Source organism: Anopheles nili, chromosome X (assembly GCF_943737925.1).
Source record: "Anopheles nili chromosome X, idAnoNiliSN_F5_01, whole genome shotgun sequence".
NCBI classification, from domain to species: Eukaryota; Metazoa; Arthropoda; class Insecta; order Diptera; family Culicidae; genus Anopheles; species Anopheles nili.
The window spans coordinates 8,035,850-8,056,399 of NC_071293.1; the positions used below are offsets into that span (position 1 = coordinate 8,035,850).

Sequence of the window (20,550 nt, forward strand, 5' to 3'; positions counted from 1 at the left end):
GCGTCAACTTGTTTGACAGATAATATTAGCATTATTTATTACACATCTTGCTCTTTGGCTTTGGTTCGTGTCCTTGCTGGAGTGAGGGTGAAAACGAAGATGGGTGGGGGTGAAAGATTTCCCAAAGAAACCACCCTTGTGTAGGCGGGAGAGAGGACGCTATCGGATTACGAAGTGTATCAATCTAAGCCTAATGAAAAGGCAGCTAAATTACATCTTGGGCTCGGTTTATCCGGGTGGAATGGAGAGGGGGAGGGGGCGGGTTTTTCCTACCCTCACGCTTTTCCACCAAAGTCGGACCAGCAAAAGTTCTGCAGCCCTAGTCACGCCAGCCGTTCCAGTGGGGGTGAAAATGAAGCAACCCCTGGAAAACGCGAACCCACCGCACCCCCTGCTGGGTCTCAAACCGCGCCATTTTTCCATCACGAAACGTGGTGGGGAGCGAATGGCAGTGGAGGACGAGAAGGGTCGGTTTTCTTTGTGGCATTTTCCACCGTTCCGGGTACCGGGCGCAAATGACAGCTCGGTGTGCTTGATGATGATGAGCTTTCAGCATTCGATTTATGCTTGATCACACTCTTGACGAGCTGGGGGACGGTGGTAGAGGGAAATCGGTGGGGGAAGGGGAGCGGCATGTGTGCAAAAATTCCGCTCGCTTCTTCCCCCCCCCCCCCTAGTAGCCCAAATCCCGAGCCTACAGCGTGGCGGCCACAACCGGTGCCGATTTGTTCCATGCGATAACGATTTGTCTTCGTTATGTGTTTATTTGCTTTTCTTTTTTTTATCATCACCATCATCATCATCATCATCAACATGATGCTCGACCTTCTCCTCGCGCAGGCTTTCAACTCTTCTTTCGGTACCGCAGCATAACCGCAGGGATGAGGCAATCCGATAACAGATGCTGTAATCACGTCCCCTCGACCCTTCGGGCGGATTATGATTGTCGCATAATGCTGTACAGCTGGAGGGGTGTTGGGGTGGCACGTTGGGTTTGGGGGAAAGCGTGGTTAGGAGCGGGGGGGGGGGGATCGAGAAAAATCCCGTCGTTGTTTACGATTCACTGATTCCGCCTGCTGGAGGATGGGAGCTTTTCTTTGGCACTTTTCGATCTTAGGCAATCGAGCTCCGTGGCCTATTCGGAAGAGAGTGTTGAGCTTTGACCACAGGTGTTTACGAGTTCGAATCCCACCGTAACAATACAGATAGTAGCTCTTTAATGAGAACACTTGTGACAAGAAGTGGACTAACAAAAGCATGTATTATTTCAAAGTCAGAGTTCTGCACGGCTCCAGTCTTCTAAAACAGTGCCTAGGAAAGCTGACTGCCATTAATCTAGTAGTGTTTTTGATGTGTGCAATGATTTTGGTAATCTTTTTTAATACATTGTTAGAGATAAAAAAGTAGAGCAGAACATTGTATAAGTTGGTGCACACGATTATTAAAATAAAAATAGCCTGAGTTTCAATGATTGAAGAATGATTGTATCATAACAACAATTTTTTAGAGGTGCAAGAAGATAAAAAAAGAAGTAAGACTTTGGTAAAAAGCTGGAAGTTGTCCTTGGCTGTAACCGATGCCAGGATCTATAATTACCTTAAATGTGTTTAAATCTACAATAACTCCTGTCTATATTTACTGTTGTCTAAAGCTTAAAATTAAACAAATACATCAGAAGAAAAGAGAAGGAATTCGATTTGGCATATCGTTCTTCAAACCCAGAGAAATTAAACTGTTTACCTGAGGTATCAATTTTTAATAATAAAAAGAATCTTTCCTGCAATTACGCCAGTTGCCTTGACAGCTATTCATTCATTTATTTATCTTCAGAAACGGAAGATTGTTGCGGATTCATTTGTCCTTCAATAATTCACCCTCTTCTTAAGCCGGGTCTTATTCCAACTCGTTACTCGTACTATCGCCAACCAACGTCAGCTCGGGTCACACAAGCAGATGCCAAGCTCAAACGGACTGTCATACTGCACCGCATCCGACCACAAAGAAGAAACTTTAAACAACTTCACGGTTTATGAGCTGTAAATCTCCTTACGCGGAAGCTCCTCCAGGGCCGGGTTTGCCTCGTTACGCTAAAACTATTGCCGTAAATAAAAGCATCGACTGAAAATGCCGAGAACCGGAAGCTGTAGGGACCGGAAGTGCTGACTTAGTGGGACTGCGGGGGTTGGTTGAGGTGGTTGACCGAAAGGGCTTGAGGGATAGAATAAAACACACTCAATTCAATGCAACCGGTAATGGTGAAGTTTTATGTTATTCATTCCCTTTCCGGAAAATATGCCAAACCTGGTGGGTAAGCGGGAGCCGAGCACGACTCCCTTTCCGGTACAGGTTGCGTGGAAGGAGGCGGGTTGGGTGTGGGGTAACCGGAAGGCAAATGCATTCCACTGGAGGAATGAAAACGAGACATCTTGCACCAGGAACGGGCTGAACCACACGTGCGACCGAGCGGGTTTTGATGTTGCACTACAAATCGGTACATCGGTTATTGATTGAGTGGCTCCTCCACAGGAAGAAAGCCCTCGACGTACGGTCAGGACCTTCAGAGGCGGTGGGCGGCGCCAGGACGAAGGAGAGAAACACTTTAGCTTTGTTCCTCGAGTGGATTGCTCTCGCCGTGCGCCCTGCTGTGGGAATCGCTCTCGGTGGGAAAGTAAATTGGAAGAGGCACCTGTCGTGTGCCTGTTCGTCATCGCTGTCGACCTGTTTGCTATTGAAATTTATTAATAGTACGTCGTAGAAACGCTCCCAAGAGGGAGCCAACCGACGGGGAGCGGGTTGCGGCTTTCGAAGGAGTTTTTACGATTTGAATTATTCACATCACCAGAACGAGGTGAATGGGTTCTTGGCGTGGTTGGCTGGTTTTGGGGAGAAAGTGCCGCACGATTTATTACCGTTGTGCATCGCTTACACGAAACAAACCGCAGAGCCACCGCCATTGTTCTACACGAACGTAGAAGTGTCTCACGTCACTTAATTGAACCTGGACATCTGTCATGTTGCAAGAACTGCTGCTAATAACGGTGATGTTAATGCCTGCTAACGGTGAACTTTGCGGGATCTATATTGGCATCGATCGAACATCGATTTACCGTTGTTAGAAGCTCAAGAAGACGCATGATAACTCCCTCTAGAGCAAGGGATCTTTCTTCATTGTGTTCGTGCAGGTTCCGACAAATCCGTTACGTAAGATACTGAAGATGGCCACCGTTATTCTTCAAAATCTCATCCAGCTGGATACGAGATCTGGAACACCGAGCGGTGTCGAAGTGATGCTAATAATCGAATCACGAAGAAATGGCCAACACCATTTGGCCACGGCTGTCACTTTAGTGTGAGGGTTGTTAAATATTTTATTCTCGTCCACCTCCACCCACAGCTCGGTGGGATTGGTTTGTGGCGCGACATCTGAGGTCCTTTTAGGTGGAGCTAGCTCGTGGTCTCCCAAGCCCAACCGTAAGACAACCTGTTGGCGTGGGTGGGTACGTCCAGAGGATGGCATGCACACAAGCCCTCACCAAACCACATCCTGCACACGCGGTGACTTTAAATCTAATTTTAATTCACCCCGACCACCGGTTCCCCGGCAATTCCATGTCGACGACACCAGCCTCCGGTGGCTGAGTGTACGTTCAGTTCTATTATTCTTTCCTTTTATGCTCTTCCCACGAGCGGCACCAACACACGCGACCCTCGGTAAACTCTGGGTGCCGTGACAAATGTGCCTGCGTCGTCGTCGTTTTCTACACTTGGAGTGGGTAGTCGCATCTCATCACGCTTCCAAGGCTTACGTGTGCTAGACGCGTTAGAGAGAGAGAGAGAGAGAACACCTAGAGGACAGAGTGAAAGAGAAGTAGTGGTTACTAGCGCACATCCGCACAGCATCCACGAAGCAACGGTACTAGTTTGAGCTAAGCAAATAACCAGCCGACAGCAGCACCGGATTCGGTGCAGATATAAAAGATATCTGTATTTGCGAGCTTCTCCATATCCAGCTGGTGCCCGCAGCTCACTGGTTGGCATTTTATTTCGTTTAACCATCGAGATTCTGCCATCGTTCGATCTCGTTTAGCAGCGGCCCCGGATCAGCCCACATGTTGACGGTGTGTGTGTAGGTGTTTTTTTTTAACAGCTTGTAACTAGGTTTACTTGCTTCGTCTCTCCGGGGCCAGTGGTCCAACAGTTGTCAGTTGTGTTGTGGGTTTTCTGCGTCCATCGATTCGTTCCCGTCTGGAAGGCAGCGGATAAGATAATTCCGCTACAACGTTGCCCTGTGCTAGTGCCGTAGCATATCAAACTAGGGGCTTAAGGAAGAGCAAGCAGTACAGAAAAAAAATGAACGAAAGGAATTTGCATTCTATCCCGAGCCACACCTTTACTGCTGTTTAGATAAGCGCACCGTACTCAGGCTATCGCAACGTGCAATGGCGCCCATTCGAGCTCCATTTTTCGCACTTCGACCATGCGAGGGCGTCTTCTTACACGATGCAACATGGCCGAGCAAACTTATCGCTATCAGCCACCGGTAGAACGGCAAAGAAATTGGGTTTGCTAGTGTTCTTGCTTTACATGTATATACGTGTGTACTTCTATCTCTCTCTCGCTATTCTGTTTGCCTCAGTGTACCGGTGCGAGATGGGCCAAAAGACAGTGTGGTGAAATATTTACCCTGTTCCCTTTAGCCTGTGGAGCTGTAGTTAGTACCGCGAACGAGCAAGGCGAGCACCACACGAGAGCCTGTCCGTTACGTCGCTCGGGGACGTCGCTGGAGGTGAAAGATGGCGCACATAAAACCGTCGGTTCGTGCCGTTCAGGCGCATTAGCATAGGCGAAGCTTGGTGTACTTCTGCATGTGACGCGTCCCAGTCTGTGGATGCAAACTTGCACAAGCGCAACAGGCAAACACGAACCCAGCACGATGGCTCCATGTCACTCGCAGCTCGCAGCTCGGTGACCCGTCTGTGGAGAAGGTGTAGTTGATTTTCGGTTGCACTCGATGTACTGCTAAGAGGCGAACCAAAGCACGCGTGCCCCCAAAAGAAAAGCACATTTCGTTTGCCACAAATGGCAACTCGAGTGCACCAGACACGACCATCAGTCCATCCACCGGTGGTCCTCCGGGAGAGGTGTAGGGCGGTGTATTATCTCCCCTAATTTTGGTTCCTAAAATCCCCAGGAAGTATGGTTCGATACACTAAGCCGCATTACGACGAAAATTCAACACCACCGCAAAGCCGGCGGCGTGCCGGTTTGGTGTGGAGTCGTGCCTTAATCTCGGTTGTTTTCATTGCTGTCGACAACCCTAATCCAGTCGGGATTAGCAAAACTTTGCCGTTTTGGGGAAAGCAGCAACCGAGGGGTCCGGGAACCGAACTTGGCACGCATCGCTTCGGACATTGGGCGGCTACTTCTGAGGGATGTCCACGCTTTTGGAGGACTCGTGAAACTCATAGCTGCAGTTCTCAACGCTTGTTTCTGGATCAGAGACCGTGTGATATGGGCCAGGGAGAGATAGACGATTCGCTCGTTACTGCGTTCTTTGAAGCATGCAGCAGTGAATAATTAATATTCGCCTGGAAACGTCGCATCACGATTGCACGGGCAGTGTTAGTTCTGCGAGGTCTTGTGACCACCGGCAGGCTCGTCATCTTCGGTTTCTGGATGAAGAATGATTAGTTATTCCGGTACTCGCTTCATCCCTCGCGGGAGAAGCGCCTCACACACACATACTTCCGGTGAGACCTGCCAAAGCTTTGGGTGACTTTCCCTCATGCGAGCGGGATAGACGCTGTCAGCTCCAACGGGACTCCTGCACGGCTCCAATCAACGCGAACGCGCCCGAACACGTCGCAATCAAAGTAATACGCCACCGTGCTGTCGGGGACCACATTTTCCAGATCTAATTAGCGACCGGTTTTGGGGCACTGCCGGTCACTACCGAGGACTGAAGCTCGTTCGAGTCCATCAGGTCTCTTCCCCAAAGGACTCGCTGTCGGTGCCTCAGGTTCTTTGCGGTTGTTCAATTACTACACCAAAGTGAACGCAACCTGAATGCCTAGAGGCCGTCCCGGGGGTCATTTCGGGACACTGAATATTTCGGCTCGTGCCAGGATCCACGCCGCACACAGGATGATGGCACCGGGAGCTATCAAACTTCCTACCAGAACGTGGATACCGTCCAATATTTGATGCTAATAAAGTTTTACTTCCAACCACACGGCCCATCGCGCTTAGTCGTGGACCTTGACCATCTCTGGACGTTCTTCCATTGCGGCAGTATTTTATGTCACGGTTGCTCCACGTCAGGCCCTCACGGCTCAACGGAAGGGCACCAATTTATTTACACTCGTTAATCCCGGCGAAAAAAGATACCTTCGCAGTAACGATGAGGCATGAGCATTTCGCTGCATACGCTGGAGCGCACTACATGCCAGCAGGAGCTGAATATTTAAATGATGGACGAGCCTGTCTGGTGAGCTGGTGGGAGTACGGGTCCCAAATAACAGGCGGATGCCCATTAATTGGTGGATTTTGGTGTTTTACGGGAGGATATTCGAAATAATAACAGGTCACATACACAGAAATCCACTCGCACTATGGGAATGGACGGTTTAATGTGGTTAAAAAACTACTCTTGTCCGTAAAGTGTCGTCTGGCACACTTCTATATAGCATCTTCATCGTTCTACCTTAGGCGTTTAGCGTAAACTAAAGGAAGTAGAAAATATTGAGAATTGTCACGCTTTGACACCCACTGTGCCTAGACCGCATGGGGAGCCGATTAGGCAGGCAACACGGTTGGATACACCCGAGCGACATTTACTTCAGCTCTGACGCGTTCGGTTGTCAAGGCGTTCGGTCAGAAAATTAAACCGTATTATGGTGAGGCACGCCTCGGGAGGGTCCTTTTCCAGGCTCTTCCATCCCCATGCAGCTAGTCCTCAGGTCCAGGGACGTAATTACGCACACCCGGACCAACCGTAGCCTCACCGTCGGTGCCATCACTCGCTTTACTAGCCAGCTTACGTGCGGGTGTCACGAAATCAGGCACCCGGCCCACCAACACCACCACCGATCGCTATCGCTGACCCCGTTTTGCTGCTGCGATGTAAGCAATAATTGCTTAATTATAAGCCGTTTATTGAAAGCGATTCCGCACAAACAGCCACCCATTGGGTGAGCCCGTTACAGAGGCTCCTGTAGCGCATGCAGGTGGCTTCTTTCGGGGCCAGTGTTACATGGCAGCCGGTGCTTTGCTGGAAGCCGATCTGCAACACCTTCGCTCCGTACTGTTGCCCCCGAGCGCTCGGAGCGTCAGGCTAATGGAAATCCATTAACCTGGAAAAACTATCAATTTTAAATTGCATCCGGCGATAGTGGAAGTGATTCGGGTGCACGTTTTTATCTCGACCAAAAGGTGACCGATAATGCAGGAGCAGGTCGTTCGCTTGTTTACTCTCGCCTGCTGACGATGGCCCTGAGGGTGTTTCATCTAGCGAGGCGTTGTGGGTTGTTCAGGTCTGAGAGTTCGAATAGCTACAGCGCCTCTGCATCAACTTCAGGTATCTTCTTTCCTAGCACTCGGCTCAGATGCAGACATTCCGTTGTGGGTGCATGCCACTTGCACAACGTGAGCTTGGCTGCACCAGTCGAGACGTTTTATACAAGTGTGGGCTGCATTCCAGGGTTTGGCTCAGACGTCAGCGCGTAGGAACCCGTATTTGTATAAGTCAGGTGGAGAGATAACCCACACGCCAGTTGATCGATTTCGCTCGAAGCTGCTCGCTTTTTCCATCAAATTCACTGTAAGATTGACACCTGCATAATAAATGCGCTTCATCTATTTCAATTGCTCAATTTTCACTAGCATTTACACAGTTTTTTCTATTCACTGCTACATTATGCAGCCAGCAAAAGTGTCAGTAGTGTCTCTATCAATTAATGTTAAGTGCTTGAAAAACTTTTGTATATCAAGAGTAATTAAGAGCACGTAGATGCAATTTTTACATCGAGTAGCATATGTCAATGATCGACAGGATCGCTCAAACATTATTCAGCATTTGGTTTGGTGTATTACATTCAACCATTCTAGAATGACGAAAAATAGTTTGTTTAACATTAAAAAAAATCTCGTGTGAATCCAACTATGATTTTTTACAGTAGAATAACTTAATACGTAACTCCAGAGGTACTTTAACATGACATCAACCGTAATCGTGTTAAATGTTAATCTTTAAAAATATAAAAAACAACCACAAAGCATTTTGTTGAATTCAACCACCACTGACAGTAGCGACATTAAGGACGATTTCTACTAGAGAACATTTGTTAGCAATCAATTTGGAATAACTCGTAAGATAAAATTTACTTACAAGTAAAATCTAATGTGTTGGATGCTTCAAACTACCTGACAAAGCTAACATTCAAGAATGTAACGGGTTTTCAAGACAAGTTCAACGTAATTAAATTTTTTCAACCACCAAACGTACAAAATTGCCTATGCTCGAATTCCTAAAAGCCTTTGCTCATTCCAAGTGCTTTCGCTTTCGGCCTATTTTGCACATGCTAAAATTGTTACTCAAATTCTAACCTCAATAAAAGGGTCACCCATTGCTGGTCCCAAGCGACCATTTCCCGCAGCCCGTGGAAAGTTGGCGAAAAATCGATCGCACATTTAAAAGCGCTCGGTGCAGTTCGAACCGATAGGCAATTACGAGCACTGTCGTGGTTTTAATTAAAAATTTCAATTCCACCCAACCCACGGTCGATGTTTGCTTGCGTTTAGCTGTCATCGGTTCATGTAGAGGTACTCGAGAAGTAAAAAAAATATTCCCTTGAATGCCTTCAAAAAGGGACAAAACGTGGTCCTCCATCGCGCACATAAACCGAGCTCGGTTCGGTCAAATTCGATACGCTTGTATCACGATTTTTTTCCACCCCTATTATAAGCAGCGGAATGGAGCACGTTAATAAATATAAATACATATAGTTATGCTTTTGTTATTACCGTTTTGCCCCATTTGCGGAACGCTCGTGTCGTGGTGTGGTGTGGAAAATTTCCGATTTCCCAATTCGCTTCGCTTCCCTCGGTTACATATGCTTCCGTTCCCTACGCGTGGGGCGCAAGTTTATGGAAGTTTTCCCGGCCTCGTGGAAAACCCACCCAGCCCCCTCTACCTCCAGCATAGCCTGTTGCGCGCCTCCATATGCAAATAAAACGTTATCAACACATCCCGCGCCCATCCCAGCCGGGACATGATTTTTGCTCGCGGCTCATGAAATTCGCGAGTGTGTTTTATGTTCTATTGGCCCAGGGAAAACATTTGCCGCGTGGGTGGGGGGGGGGGGGTGCAACGGTTCGTTGTTGGGCGCAAAATTACACGCCTCCCGGCTCGGCTGCTAATGGGATTGTAAAGTAAAGAGCACACAAACAGGCGGCTCCGGTTAAATAGGTTGTGGATGCTTTTTTTGCTTCTCGCTTCAACTCGCTGCCCCAGCAGGGAAAAGAATCGAGTCTCCGAATCGGGCTCGTAAACGCGCGTGGGGTGGCCATGCTTGGGAGAAACATTTAATTGAACGTTCCATCGCCGGATTGCGGCAACCATGCGGGCGCGATAGAAGGCCCCGGTGACACTCGGTGGTGAAATTTAACTCTACAACCCTCCCTGAAGAAAAAAACGGTAATCGCGAAACTTTCCAGCTACGGTTTGGTTGTTGGAAGTTTCTGGGTGGTGCGAGAATGTGCGTGGGTTTTTGCCGTTCGAATTACACCGGAATCGCTCGCTAAGACCGATAGTCCTTTGTAGGCTTCATTTTTACTTTGAAAATCTGAACGTGGAAATTAGGATAGCTGTCATTTGAGATAAGCTGGAGATAAAAACTTCAATCACCGGCCAACTGGTGGATGGAACTGAGTGTCTGAGCTAACACATTCCGAAGCCTAACCTTAGGTAAGGTAGCACCAAATTTGCAACTCCCACTTTAATAGCCTTACACCACCAAGCTGAGAAGCAAACCAGCTTTCAATGTCGTCGATGAAGGCGCAAAAAAAAATCTCTAACCATTTTAGGCGGAAACCAATCAGACCTTAGCCTTACGGCCCTACAGAAACCAATGTCCGAACAACGTCAAAAAAAACACACACACAAGGTGAGGTGAATGCCATTACGGAATGCTCTCACCTTTGGTTTTTTTACGCCCTTTTCGAACCGCCAACAACATCGATTGTGTGAACGTCATCTCCCTTAGGGCTCGAGTCAACCACAGCACGGTGCGTCACCTTTTTCCAGAAGCCAAAATTTGCCTCAAAGAAGCAAAAAAAAGCCGGAAAATGCCACCCTCCCGGGTGGAGACGAGCGTACGAGTGGGTGTTAAGAAAAGCGAAGGGAATGCGTTGCTCGGCTAGCGGGAAAAATGCAAAAAAAAAAAAACCCAAAGACACACTCACGCAACCTTTACATTTTAGCACCACCAACGCCTGCGGGTTCTTTGCTGCGGCTGTCTGCGGCTGTCCTTTCGGTTTGCTTTGTCATATCCTTTGAAATTATTTTCCTCCCGACCGGCTGGCTCGCTTGTTGGTCCTTTTTTTCTCTTCTTTTTCTCTTGCCCATCCCAGGCCCGCTGATCCTGTGGCCCGGCATCCGAGAGCGCGATTCTCGAGGACGCGTGGGCCGTGGCGGTGATAGCATCCTTTAGTGCGCTTTCATTCCATCATGTCGACACCGGTGCTGATCCTTCGCAAAACCCCCAAAAAGCCATCTTCTTCACGATCTATCCCCGCACCCTGCCAACAACCTGCTCCGTGGCCTTCCTGTGGGCTCACTTTGATGCTTTGCATCCTCGCCGTGAGGAGGTCCTTGCCCGTACTCCTGCACCGAAGGTGGCAACAAAATCTCAAATAATAAAACAACAGCAATAACCGACAGCTGAGGCTTTTCACTTCGCCTTCGGGTGTGCCGTGGCTTATGGATGATGTGTTCTCCTTCTCTCTCACACTCGTATCAACTATCTCTCCTTCACACACACACACACACACACACACACCCAGTCGCTGGTTTGTTCGTAAAGAAGTACTAAAGAACACGCTGGGCGAAAGATCACCCAGCAACAACGTGCGCGGGATTTTCCTTGCAACGGAGCTTTCGGTTGGTGTTGTTTTTCTTTTTTGGTTCTTTTCCTCCTCAAACACACACACACACATACACACCAACAGGGATGGTGACAGAGCGGGAAGGGCTGAAACCTAAGTGGAGCCGCCATCATGGACCGTAATCTTGGGGCCACGCGCCAAGCGCCACGTGCGGCCGGGGCGCGAATTACGGAAGGGCACGAAAACAAAGCCCGAAACCCAAAACACGCATTTCGCTGGATGTGAAAAGTTCCATTAGGGGAAACCGAATGCCTTTTGCGCACGTACGGAAATTCTAGCCTTATGGTGGGTTTTCGGGTGGCTCGGGTTTACTGCCGGTGGAGTTTTCCAGCGTGATCCAGTGGCGCGTGGCGTCTCTGAGCCGGGCCTCGATGTGAGGATGCCATGCATGGGTGGATTGTCGCGGGAAAAAGGGGGCGCTCGTTGTGGTGGTGCATCGGAAAAATCAATCAAAATTGCACGTGGCTGAGGGCAGTACGATGATGGGTTTCCACTGCGTGGTGCAAACGTGTTTTTTCAATTTTAAGGTTGTTTTAGTAAAAACATTATTTTGGAGGATTTTTTTTGCATAATTTAGGTTTATATTTATGGATGTGACTGCTTGGAAGCTCTTCACTAATGATTTAGTTCATTAACTCCAATATCAAGAAAGATAAGAATGTTTAATATGTTAGATTTTTTTTGGCTTTAGTAAAAAATGAACAAACTTTGGCTAACTTTGGAAGAACACGACCCAACACCCTATCTTAATCCCATCTCCTTAACAACAGGAAATTCCAGCTTCCCAAGCTTCCGAATCAGCTCCACCTCAGCGGAAAGGGAAAGTGTAATCATTATTCAGCTTTAAACCACGATAACATCCACCACGCCCGCTAATGAGCGTCAGCCTGGCAACGCAAACTCGCGGCTTTCGGTGGCCACGATTTCGGTGGCATTCACGTTTCCCCGACGGCCCACGGATTTAGACCCCTGGTGACCGTAATAGCTCATCTCCTGGCGTGCGTTTCATTAGCCACGCCTCGAGGCTCATCTCCGGTGCGCTTCCTGTTGCGTTTCCCGGCGTACCGGAAGTGCGCTCCTGGCGCCAGGACGAACCAGACGTCACGACGGAAAAGCCCATCGGGGCCGACGGAAATCTCGCCGGCATGATGCCCTGGTGTTCGGGTGGTAATTTAGAATCGATCATCGATCGTTCATGCCGCGTGCGGAGGTCCTTTGGGCTCCGGCTCCTGTGCCCGCGAGGGTTGACCTGCTTTTCTGGCGCTTTTCAGCAACCGGGAGGACGCTCTCGGGTTGTACCGCGGGGTGGGTTGAGATCTGGATCTTGAGCCAAGAGGAAAGGAGAAAAGAAACTCACCCTCCTACGGTATCCTGGCAGCCATTTTGTCTTCAACACAACCAACCTCCCTGAAGGCAAAAAGGACGCCGAGCTCGCCGCACGTACTGCATTTGGGTCACTAGTGAACACGCCGCCCTGTCATCCATCGATTTTTCTCTCGCTCTCTCGCTCCATCTCTCTCGCTTTCTCACTTTCTCTTTCAACCCCTTTCCGTTCGGGTTCTCGCTATCTTGTGTCGCATTTCCGGTGCCATCGGAGAAAAAAAAACACATGGCACGCGGCAGTGGAAGAGCGGTTTGTTACGTAACACAAGCATAAAGACACTCGTGATTGTTTCCGCAAGGACATGGGAAAACTCTCGCATCATGCACAAACACATGCATACAAGCACACCCGAGCAGGCGTTGGAAGCAAACGGTTTTGCGAATCGCATCCCTTGCGCTGGAGTGCTTGCACTTGTTGTCCTCGCTTGTTGCTTACACTGACCGTTCGGGAACACCGACCAACCCCTCCCCCCTTGCTCTTGCTCTGATTGCTTTCCCTACACACACACACACACACACACACACACGCTCTCCACGACGCACTCTCTTCTGCAGAACGTGTCCGGCGCTGGGCCGCCTTGAGCGCTCAAACAATATGAAACCAATTTCGAAAGGAGCTACACGGCCCTGCTGACAGCTGCAGCCAGCGTGCTGGACGGCCCCACGACACGGTCCGGTGGCCCAGAACACGCCCTTCGAGGCACGCGAAGAGGCTCTACATGAGGCAAAACACACACTCGGCGTTCTACACCCACGTTCAAATGGCATGAGTGGAAGAAAGCGTGCTAAGAAACACATCCGGCACAGAATGGGGCCTGCTGACGGGGTTGTTTAAAAACACATACACACCCACACGCGCGCGCACACACATTTAATTTCAGCGCTTGCTAAAGAGGGCTGTGGTTTAGTAGATAACCGACCGAAGCCCAATTTTGGGACAGACTGATGCCCTTTTTTTTGGATTAGATCGACTCCTGGCGAGCTCTGCAATGTCTCTTATATCTCTGCCAACCTGCACATCGCGCTGGGTTCATTTTTTGACCATCACCAGCGGTTGCACGTGTACGCAAAACGATTACCGAGCGGCAACAGAAGCTGGAAAAAAAGCTGGCCTAAAACCCTGTAGGCCCACACCACCTTCTTACCACCGCTCAGGACATCCATAAAGCGTAAATGAATAATAGATAGATATGTAAATGATTGACGCTGACGGCACCGGCCTCACGTTCCCGGCACGCTGGCTTTGACGCTCGGTCATTTGTGGCCCACCAGCCCGTTATCCTTTTCGCCGTGTCCTGGCTGAAGCCCCCAGCCCGAAAGGCTGGCACAATCTATTTCACCTTCGCATCCGAACGCCCGGTTCGGGAATCAGACCGGAAGAATTATGCCATTCGAATTGAATTTAATTCCCCAGCGTGCGAGGGCGAGCGAGCCTGGCAGGACACGCACCGCGACCGGAAAAGCGGGCGTGCGTATTTGGCATTATGTAAAATGGAGCGAAAGCCTCGAAAGGTCTCTCGCACGCAGCCCCGGCGAGGATACCAGCCGTTCGGTGGTCATCTGAAATTCAAATTAACCGTCACCCACACGCCACACGGTCCCAGATGGGCGCCTGGTGCTGCTGGAAAGCGATGCTTTATGTGTGTGTGTGCTTTCTTTGTATGGAGGTATGCAAATGTTGTCTTATCAGTTTGAGGCGTAGTTGCCAGTAACCCAAAAGTATGGCCCTCTCAAACACTCTAACCCGTGCCCAGATGCACTGTCAGAGCCGAGGAGAAGCAGCTTTGCAGCTGTGCTGTAGCAAAACCATCGTGCTTCAGCAAAAACATGCTGGCGACACACATCTGCAGCACACCAGCGTTATGCTGCAGCACTGTCGAAGAGGTTATCGAATCGCTTCGTTCGATAAAAGCTGTCTAAAGGATATCAGATAGCGAAGAGGGCAATAAACCTTGCGCTACACGAGTAAACTAGAGCTTCTTAATAAGGCCGTTCGTGCACTTGCCTTATTAAGAAGCTCTAGTTTACTCGTGTAGCGCAAGGTTTATTGCCTTCTTCGCTATTGCAGCGAGCTCAGAAAGGTCGGAGTTTAACAGCGCTTGTCACGAGAATATTCATTTGACGGCTACCATGTCACGGGATAATATTTGTGGCCAAATAAAACACGCACACACGGGCAGGGATCGACGCGCCTTAATTTAAACCGAAGCTTTCGTACTCTACTTCGTTGGTTTATTAAACCGCCAAACGTAACGGCAGCTCGTTGCCTTTTCCGAATTGAAATGTTATCTTCTGAGCTTCAGGAAAATGAACCCCAGCCAGTGAATAATCAACTTAAAATGTTAAATATAAATCGATCAACAACTAACGACCGGCGGGCTTCAGCATCATGCAGCAGTATCACACAACACAGCACGACATCCTTGAAATTGTACCGATTTTCCGCGCACTTTCATACGACAGGATACTTCCTTCATCCACCTGCCGGCAGCAAAATGGCCGACGTTTCGGATACGTTTCCCGTGCGCGCCAGCTGTCATCCCGAGCACAACGAGCCACTCGCCGGTTTTTTTTTTCTATCCCTCCCGGAAGCAGCTTCTATTGATTATTTATTAACGTCAGCGTAATGTTGGTGCTTCCACGGGACGATGTCTGGAACGTTCTCGCGTGCGATCCTTTAAGCCCTTACAGCTTCTGCTGCTGGGCAATCCATTCAATCATCACATCCGCCCGAAACTGCTGCCAAAATGGGACGGGGAAGCTGTCCGATTGGCTCGCTGCCACACACGGACACGGACGTCCTTTTCGCAATCCTGAATCCCGTCCAGTGGCAGGTGTTGTTGTGCTTGCCCTGGTGGCTGTCGATTTCATTCGTTCGTTTTCGCAGAGATGTTCCCTATATTCCACACTCCAATCCCTCCATTACTAGCACTCGTTCACCTACCGGATGTGCTTGGCGTACGAAGGAGCCCTTTTTTCTCTCGTGCTTTCCTTTTTTTTGTTAATTTCCTGTTCTTTCTCTCCCAACGCGCTACCTCTTCCAGATGGACAATCAACGGTGAACGTGCAGCTCGTGGTGAAGAAGTACGTCGAGCGGGGCAGTGCGGTGGCACTGTACTGCGAGAACGATGTCCTGCCCGACATCCTGTACAAGGTGAGTCCTGCCGCTTCCATCCGCCTTTGCCAATTGCTAATTGCGCTCGCCCTGGTTCTTCCCGCGCAGGTGACGTTTCTGAAGGAGGACAGCAAAATCTTCGAGTACATCAAAGGGCGCAGCCCACCGTACCGGAACTTCAGCATAGCGGGTGCCGAAATCGACGTAAGTAGTGCCCACGTGGTCCAGGTTCCTTAATCGACGCGTTTGAATGCGCTTGCCCGACGTTTTTGGACTCTCGCTGGGTAACGGCGCCATCGATTGCGCTTCGGAAAAGATTCACCGAACGCCCATTAAGCTCGTTTAACGGGGGAAAACTTTTTGCCGCACAGAGCTGAGTGAGCCTTTTTTAATGGGGATGGCAAGGATGGCGATCGGAGGCCCTTCCTACGGAAGTGCTTCCGGGGAATGGAAGAGCTCTAGGCGAGAGATGAGAGCACGAGAAGAAGAGCGAACAAAAAAAAAATGCCCATTGAAGCATTAGGAACATTTTCAATAAACACCTCCACGGTGGCCAACGGCTTCCTGCCAAACCCCGGGAGCGGTTAGGGAGACCCATTTGGAGACCGGTTTGGTGGGGCGAGCCATTATCGAGGGCCATTAAAAGCGTTTGGTCCTTCGATTCGCCCGCGGCCAAGTGGCCGTTCCGTGGAGTCAACACCGTAATAGCGCGGTTTTTTTGGGAGGTAAATTTTACTGCCACCTAGCGCTGGATGGCAGCAACATTAACCCATTGCGTACCGCTTAGCTGAACCGAACCATAAACCATTGGAATAATAAACCATTCAGCGGCATTACCTTCGCTGAGAGGCGTGTAATTAAATGCAACCTCACTCTATCTCTCTCTTTTTCACACGCCAACTTAATCAACACCTAGTGGAAGAAGGTGACACCGTCGACGTTGACGCTGAAGAACGTGGACTATGATGCGTCCGGTTCGTACTACTGCGAGGTGTCGACCGATACGCCTATCTTCACTAAGGCGTCGAACGATGAGATGCTGCACGTGATGTGTAAGTTGTCTATTCTCGTGTACTTTTTCCGGTGTATTTTTGAGCTATTATCTTCAATCTTTTCTTTTATAGTGCCCCAGAAAGGTCCTCCAACGATCGAGTTTGCCAAAAAGCAGCTGTACTACGGTGATATGCTGATTGCGAACTGCACCACCTCCAGAGCCCGTCCACCGCCGCACATTACGTGGCTTATTAATGGAAAGCAGGTAGGAAGCATTTCTGATAACTCTTCAATACCTGCTAAAATTTTTTTTTCTGAAATATTATTAAACTAAAAAAAATCCTTTTACAATTGTCTTCAATACATCTCTCAAAAGATAACCTAAATTAGAGAGATCAATTTTACTTTTATTTATTTGCTCAAAATCCTGCTGTATTTGCTTCACAAACATTCAAACCTACGTTCCATGAACTTCCAAATCCATTAGCATAATGACACATAATTCGAAAGCCAAACAAACTCGTGAAGTAATAAATCCAGCAGCGTACATTTTGTTCCTCAATTTATGGCAACTTAATTACCCATCCGTTACCGATCCGTGGTTGCGTTTTCTTGTCTATTCCATCAAAATACACCTGCAAACACACAGGTGGATGACTCGCACGTCCGGCAGTTACATCACAATTCGAAGAACAGCCATCGGGCGAAGGTGCAGCAAACCATCGGTCAACAATCAGCCGTCTACCATGGGAAAGTCATCGGCGCTGGCAACGGTTTGGCCAGCAGTGGTAGCCTGAAGGAACTCAAACAACGAACGAAAGGTAATCCCCTACCCGGAACATGGTTGCGTTATGGAATGCAAGGCTTTTTGGGGAGTTTTTTTTAAAGGAGTAACGCCTGGGTAACGTTTAGGAACGGCTCTGTTATAAATGCAGATGAGCAAAATTGTCTGAAATGAATTACGTTTTAAGCTGGAAGGTCGAATAATAAAATCTCACGTTCTGTAAAGCTTCGAGTAACAGCTGTGTGAGAAGGATAAACATTTATGCCAGCAACGTAAGCCAGCCACTCAGCATGCCGTATCATAATTCTACAGCTGTGCATTGTCCACCTCCAGGCAGCCTGTTGCACCTGCCAGAAGTAGGAAAACTGACAGAGATAGGTAAACCCTCATTAGCAGAAAACAAAAGCTGCGTTATTTATCCCTGCAACGAGATTCATAATGTTTCAAGGACTCGGACTCAGGCGATGAGGTGGAAGGAGGCGAAAAGCAAACATCAGCTTTTCAAGGAATGTGTCATATTTCACGATGCACTCTTGACGCCCTTTATCTTGTTGATTTCTCGAGTAAATGATAGTCAAACATGTGCGAATCGTAAAATGAAACATAACCATGACAATGACACGCATTTAAGTACCATTACTCTTGCATAAAGTACAGCTAGTCAACTAAGTAAGGAAGTTCATCTAGATATATTGTCGTGATGGTTTTCTTTTCCTGGAATCATCACTTATTGTTTAATTTTCTGCTATTTGTAGGATAATTAAATGTAGAATTAATGTAAGCAAACAAGTTTCAAAGATGTGTTTCAAGAAGGATCGTTTCCCAATAATCGTTAAACAGTTATAAGCTCTTCTAATAACACCAGAGTAACAACCCATCGGCTGCTCCTGAAACCCTTCCAAAAAGCTTTTTCCAAGAAATTCACACCTCACAACAAAAAACCCTTCCCACACGTACACAATGGAGAAAAGAATTCAATTCCATCCTTTCGCTTTCCTTGCACGCTCATTTCCGGCACCCGCCAGCGGTAGAAAACGACTTCCAGGATAAGCTGACCAAATCCACCAGCTCGATGGGTCTGGGAGGCGTCACCAATGGTGCCGGCAACGGTGGCTACTCGGGCAGCTTCGAGATACAGCCCAACATCGGGTACAACAGCTTCGAGAGCGGCTACAACTACGGCATCAAAATGCACCACCCAGGTCGGGAGCGAAGCGGTGGCAGCACGATCGGGCTGCTGAATGGCGCCTTCGGTGGTTCAGCGTACGGTAGCTTTGGTGGTATGGCAGGACTCGGATCCTTGGGCACTGGACCTGGTCTCGGGTCGCCTGACATCGCCGTGGAGGAGAGTGATAAAAAGACTTGGCAGCGAAACGACTACAACTATAATTACAACCAGTATTACGACAATAAGCCGCTGCAGCAGCAGCAACAGCAGCACTACGACAACGGCTACCGAAAGCACCGGTGAGTGTGTGGGAATATGCTTGCGATCTATTTCGTTTCAGCAGGAATCGTTCGAGTGGCGTGTCTTCTTTTTTTTTTCGCTCCCGAACCACAATGGCCGCCCGATCATTGCGCCTGAATAGCGGCTAGACACGGAACAATATCCTTCACGCCGGATCCTTTCCCTACGGTCGTCAGCTCAAGTGAAAAGCGACCGAAAACAATACCAATTAATTATCAGCCAAGGCTTCGCACGACATTTGCGTGTCCGGTGATATTCCTCGCGGCAGGATCCCGGCCATCCTCGACGACTCGAGCGTCAGGCGAACGGTAGCATCAATATATTACGCCAATTAATAAACCCAACCAAGAGGGCCCGATAAACGAAGCAACACCACACTTTGTCGACGTCGACCACGGTGGCTGACTTCGGAAGCCACGTTAAGACGCTTCTCAGACGAATGCACCAAAGCACGACGACTGAAGCACCTTTCATGCGGACGGAAAACGCCATTAACACACACACACACCACCCAACAGCGCGCCTGGTGGCCACGGTACCTTCAGCGTTGGTTTCCGTTCATTAACCGTTTTGGCCGGATTAAATTAAAATAAACATTTCCCCCTTTTTGCGCAAGGCAGTAAGTGGACCGCGATGGCGTTGGGTTCCAATTTCAGAATAACGAGGTGTCCTGGTGCCAGGATGCGGGCCACACTTTGCGCTTTTCTGTGCAAGTGAACGGCAACGGACACCCAGAGTGGTCGCTTCTTTGCTTTTGGCTATCACACCTTTGTGGCCACACCTTGGTGACGGTTATCTTGCACTTTTCTTTCACCAAAGCAGCACACTGAGCTTGAGTAAACCGGAGTAAATTGATTTCAATTAGAACGCCAAAATGGAAAGCAAACACCGCGTGTGGATGTGAACATTCATCTCCCTTTTTTGTGGCTTCTTGCATTAGGGTTTTGCTCCCGTTAACTTCACGCACCGCCGGATGCAACTAAAAACCGGTGTCCTTATTGCAAACAGGAGTAAAAGCGTTACAAAACCACAAGGGTGCGTTTTAAGATGCGCTGCTCGTATGCTAGACCTTCATAGACAAAGCAAATGATGTTGAAGTTGATGATAGGTATCATTGTTACACAAAACCGTGGTTGCTGACTTCGCGTAGTACCTTCTGCAGCCGTATCTAAGCTTTAGGTAAGCACGCAGCAAATTAATTGCCCTCATCACACGCCTCAAGGTGGTAGTTCTGAGAAGACGCGTTTGTCGATGCATATCTCGTACGCACAGCTCGAATGAAAGCTCTTTGAGCATGTTCTTGCAGTGATTTCAAACTTACAATTTAAGCTTCTTGGGCTTTTCTTCACACTACGCTCCAAACCAGCCGTTGCTCTCTTACGCCTGTAAAACACGCTGGAAGGCATTCCCAAGTAATGGCTGTCAGAAGCATATCTTCTTGACGTCGTTACCTTCCTGGCAAGTGCAAATACGCCCGAATGCAAACAGCTAAAAGACACTACGGCTTCCGGTTACAGCACACCCAACGTGTCGATGAAATACCGCAACATTCCTGGCCAATGTCAACGTACCGGCACAATGCAACGACCGTGGTGGACATCCTTCGTCTTCCAGACCACGTACCGATGTTCGGAATCAGTTTAC

At 48.8% G+C, this 20,550-nt stretch overlaps 1 protein-coding gene across 1 annotated transcript in view; it reads left to right on the forward strand.

Annotated features, from left to right (window-relative positions):
- Positions 1–20,550, forward strand: part of LOC128728774 (uncharacterized) — a 101,229-nt gene that overhangs the window by 64,785 nt on the left and 15,894 nt on the right. The window contains exons 2-7 of the mRNA XM_053822420.1: positions 15,591–15,700; positions 15,770–15,865; positions 16,578–16,713; positions 16,786–16,919; positions 17,304–17,475; positions 18,464–18,905. Coding sequence (XP_053678395.1) covers positions 15,591–15,700; positions 15,770–15,865; positions 16,578–16,713; positions 16,786–16,919; positions 17,304–17,475; positions 18,464–18,905 — 1,090 coding nt within the window. The remainder of the gene's footprint in view (positions 1–15,590; positions 15,701–15,769; positions 15,866–16,577; positions 16,714–16,785; positions 16,920–17,303; positions 17,476–18,463; positions 18,906–20,550) is intronic.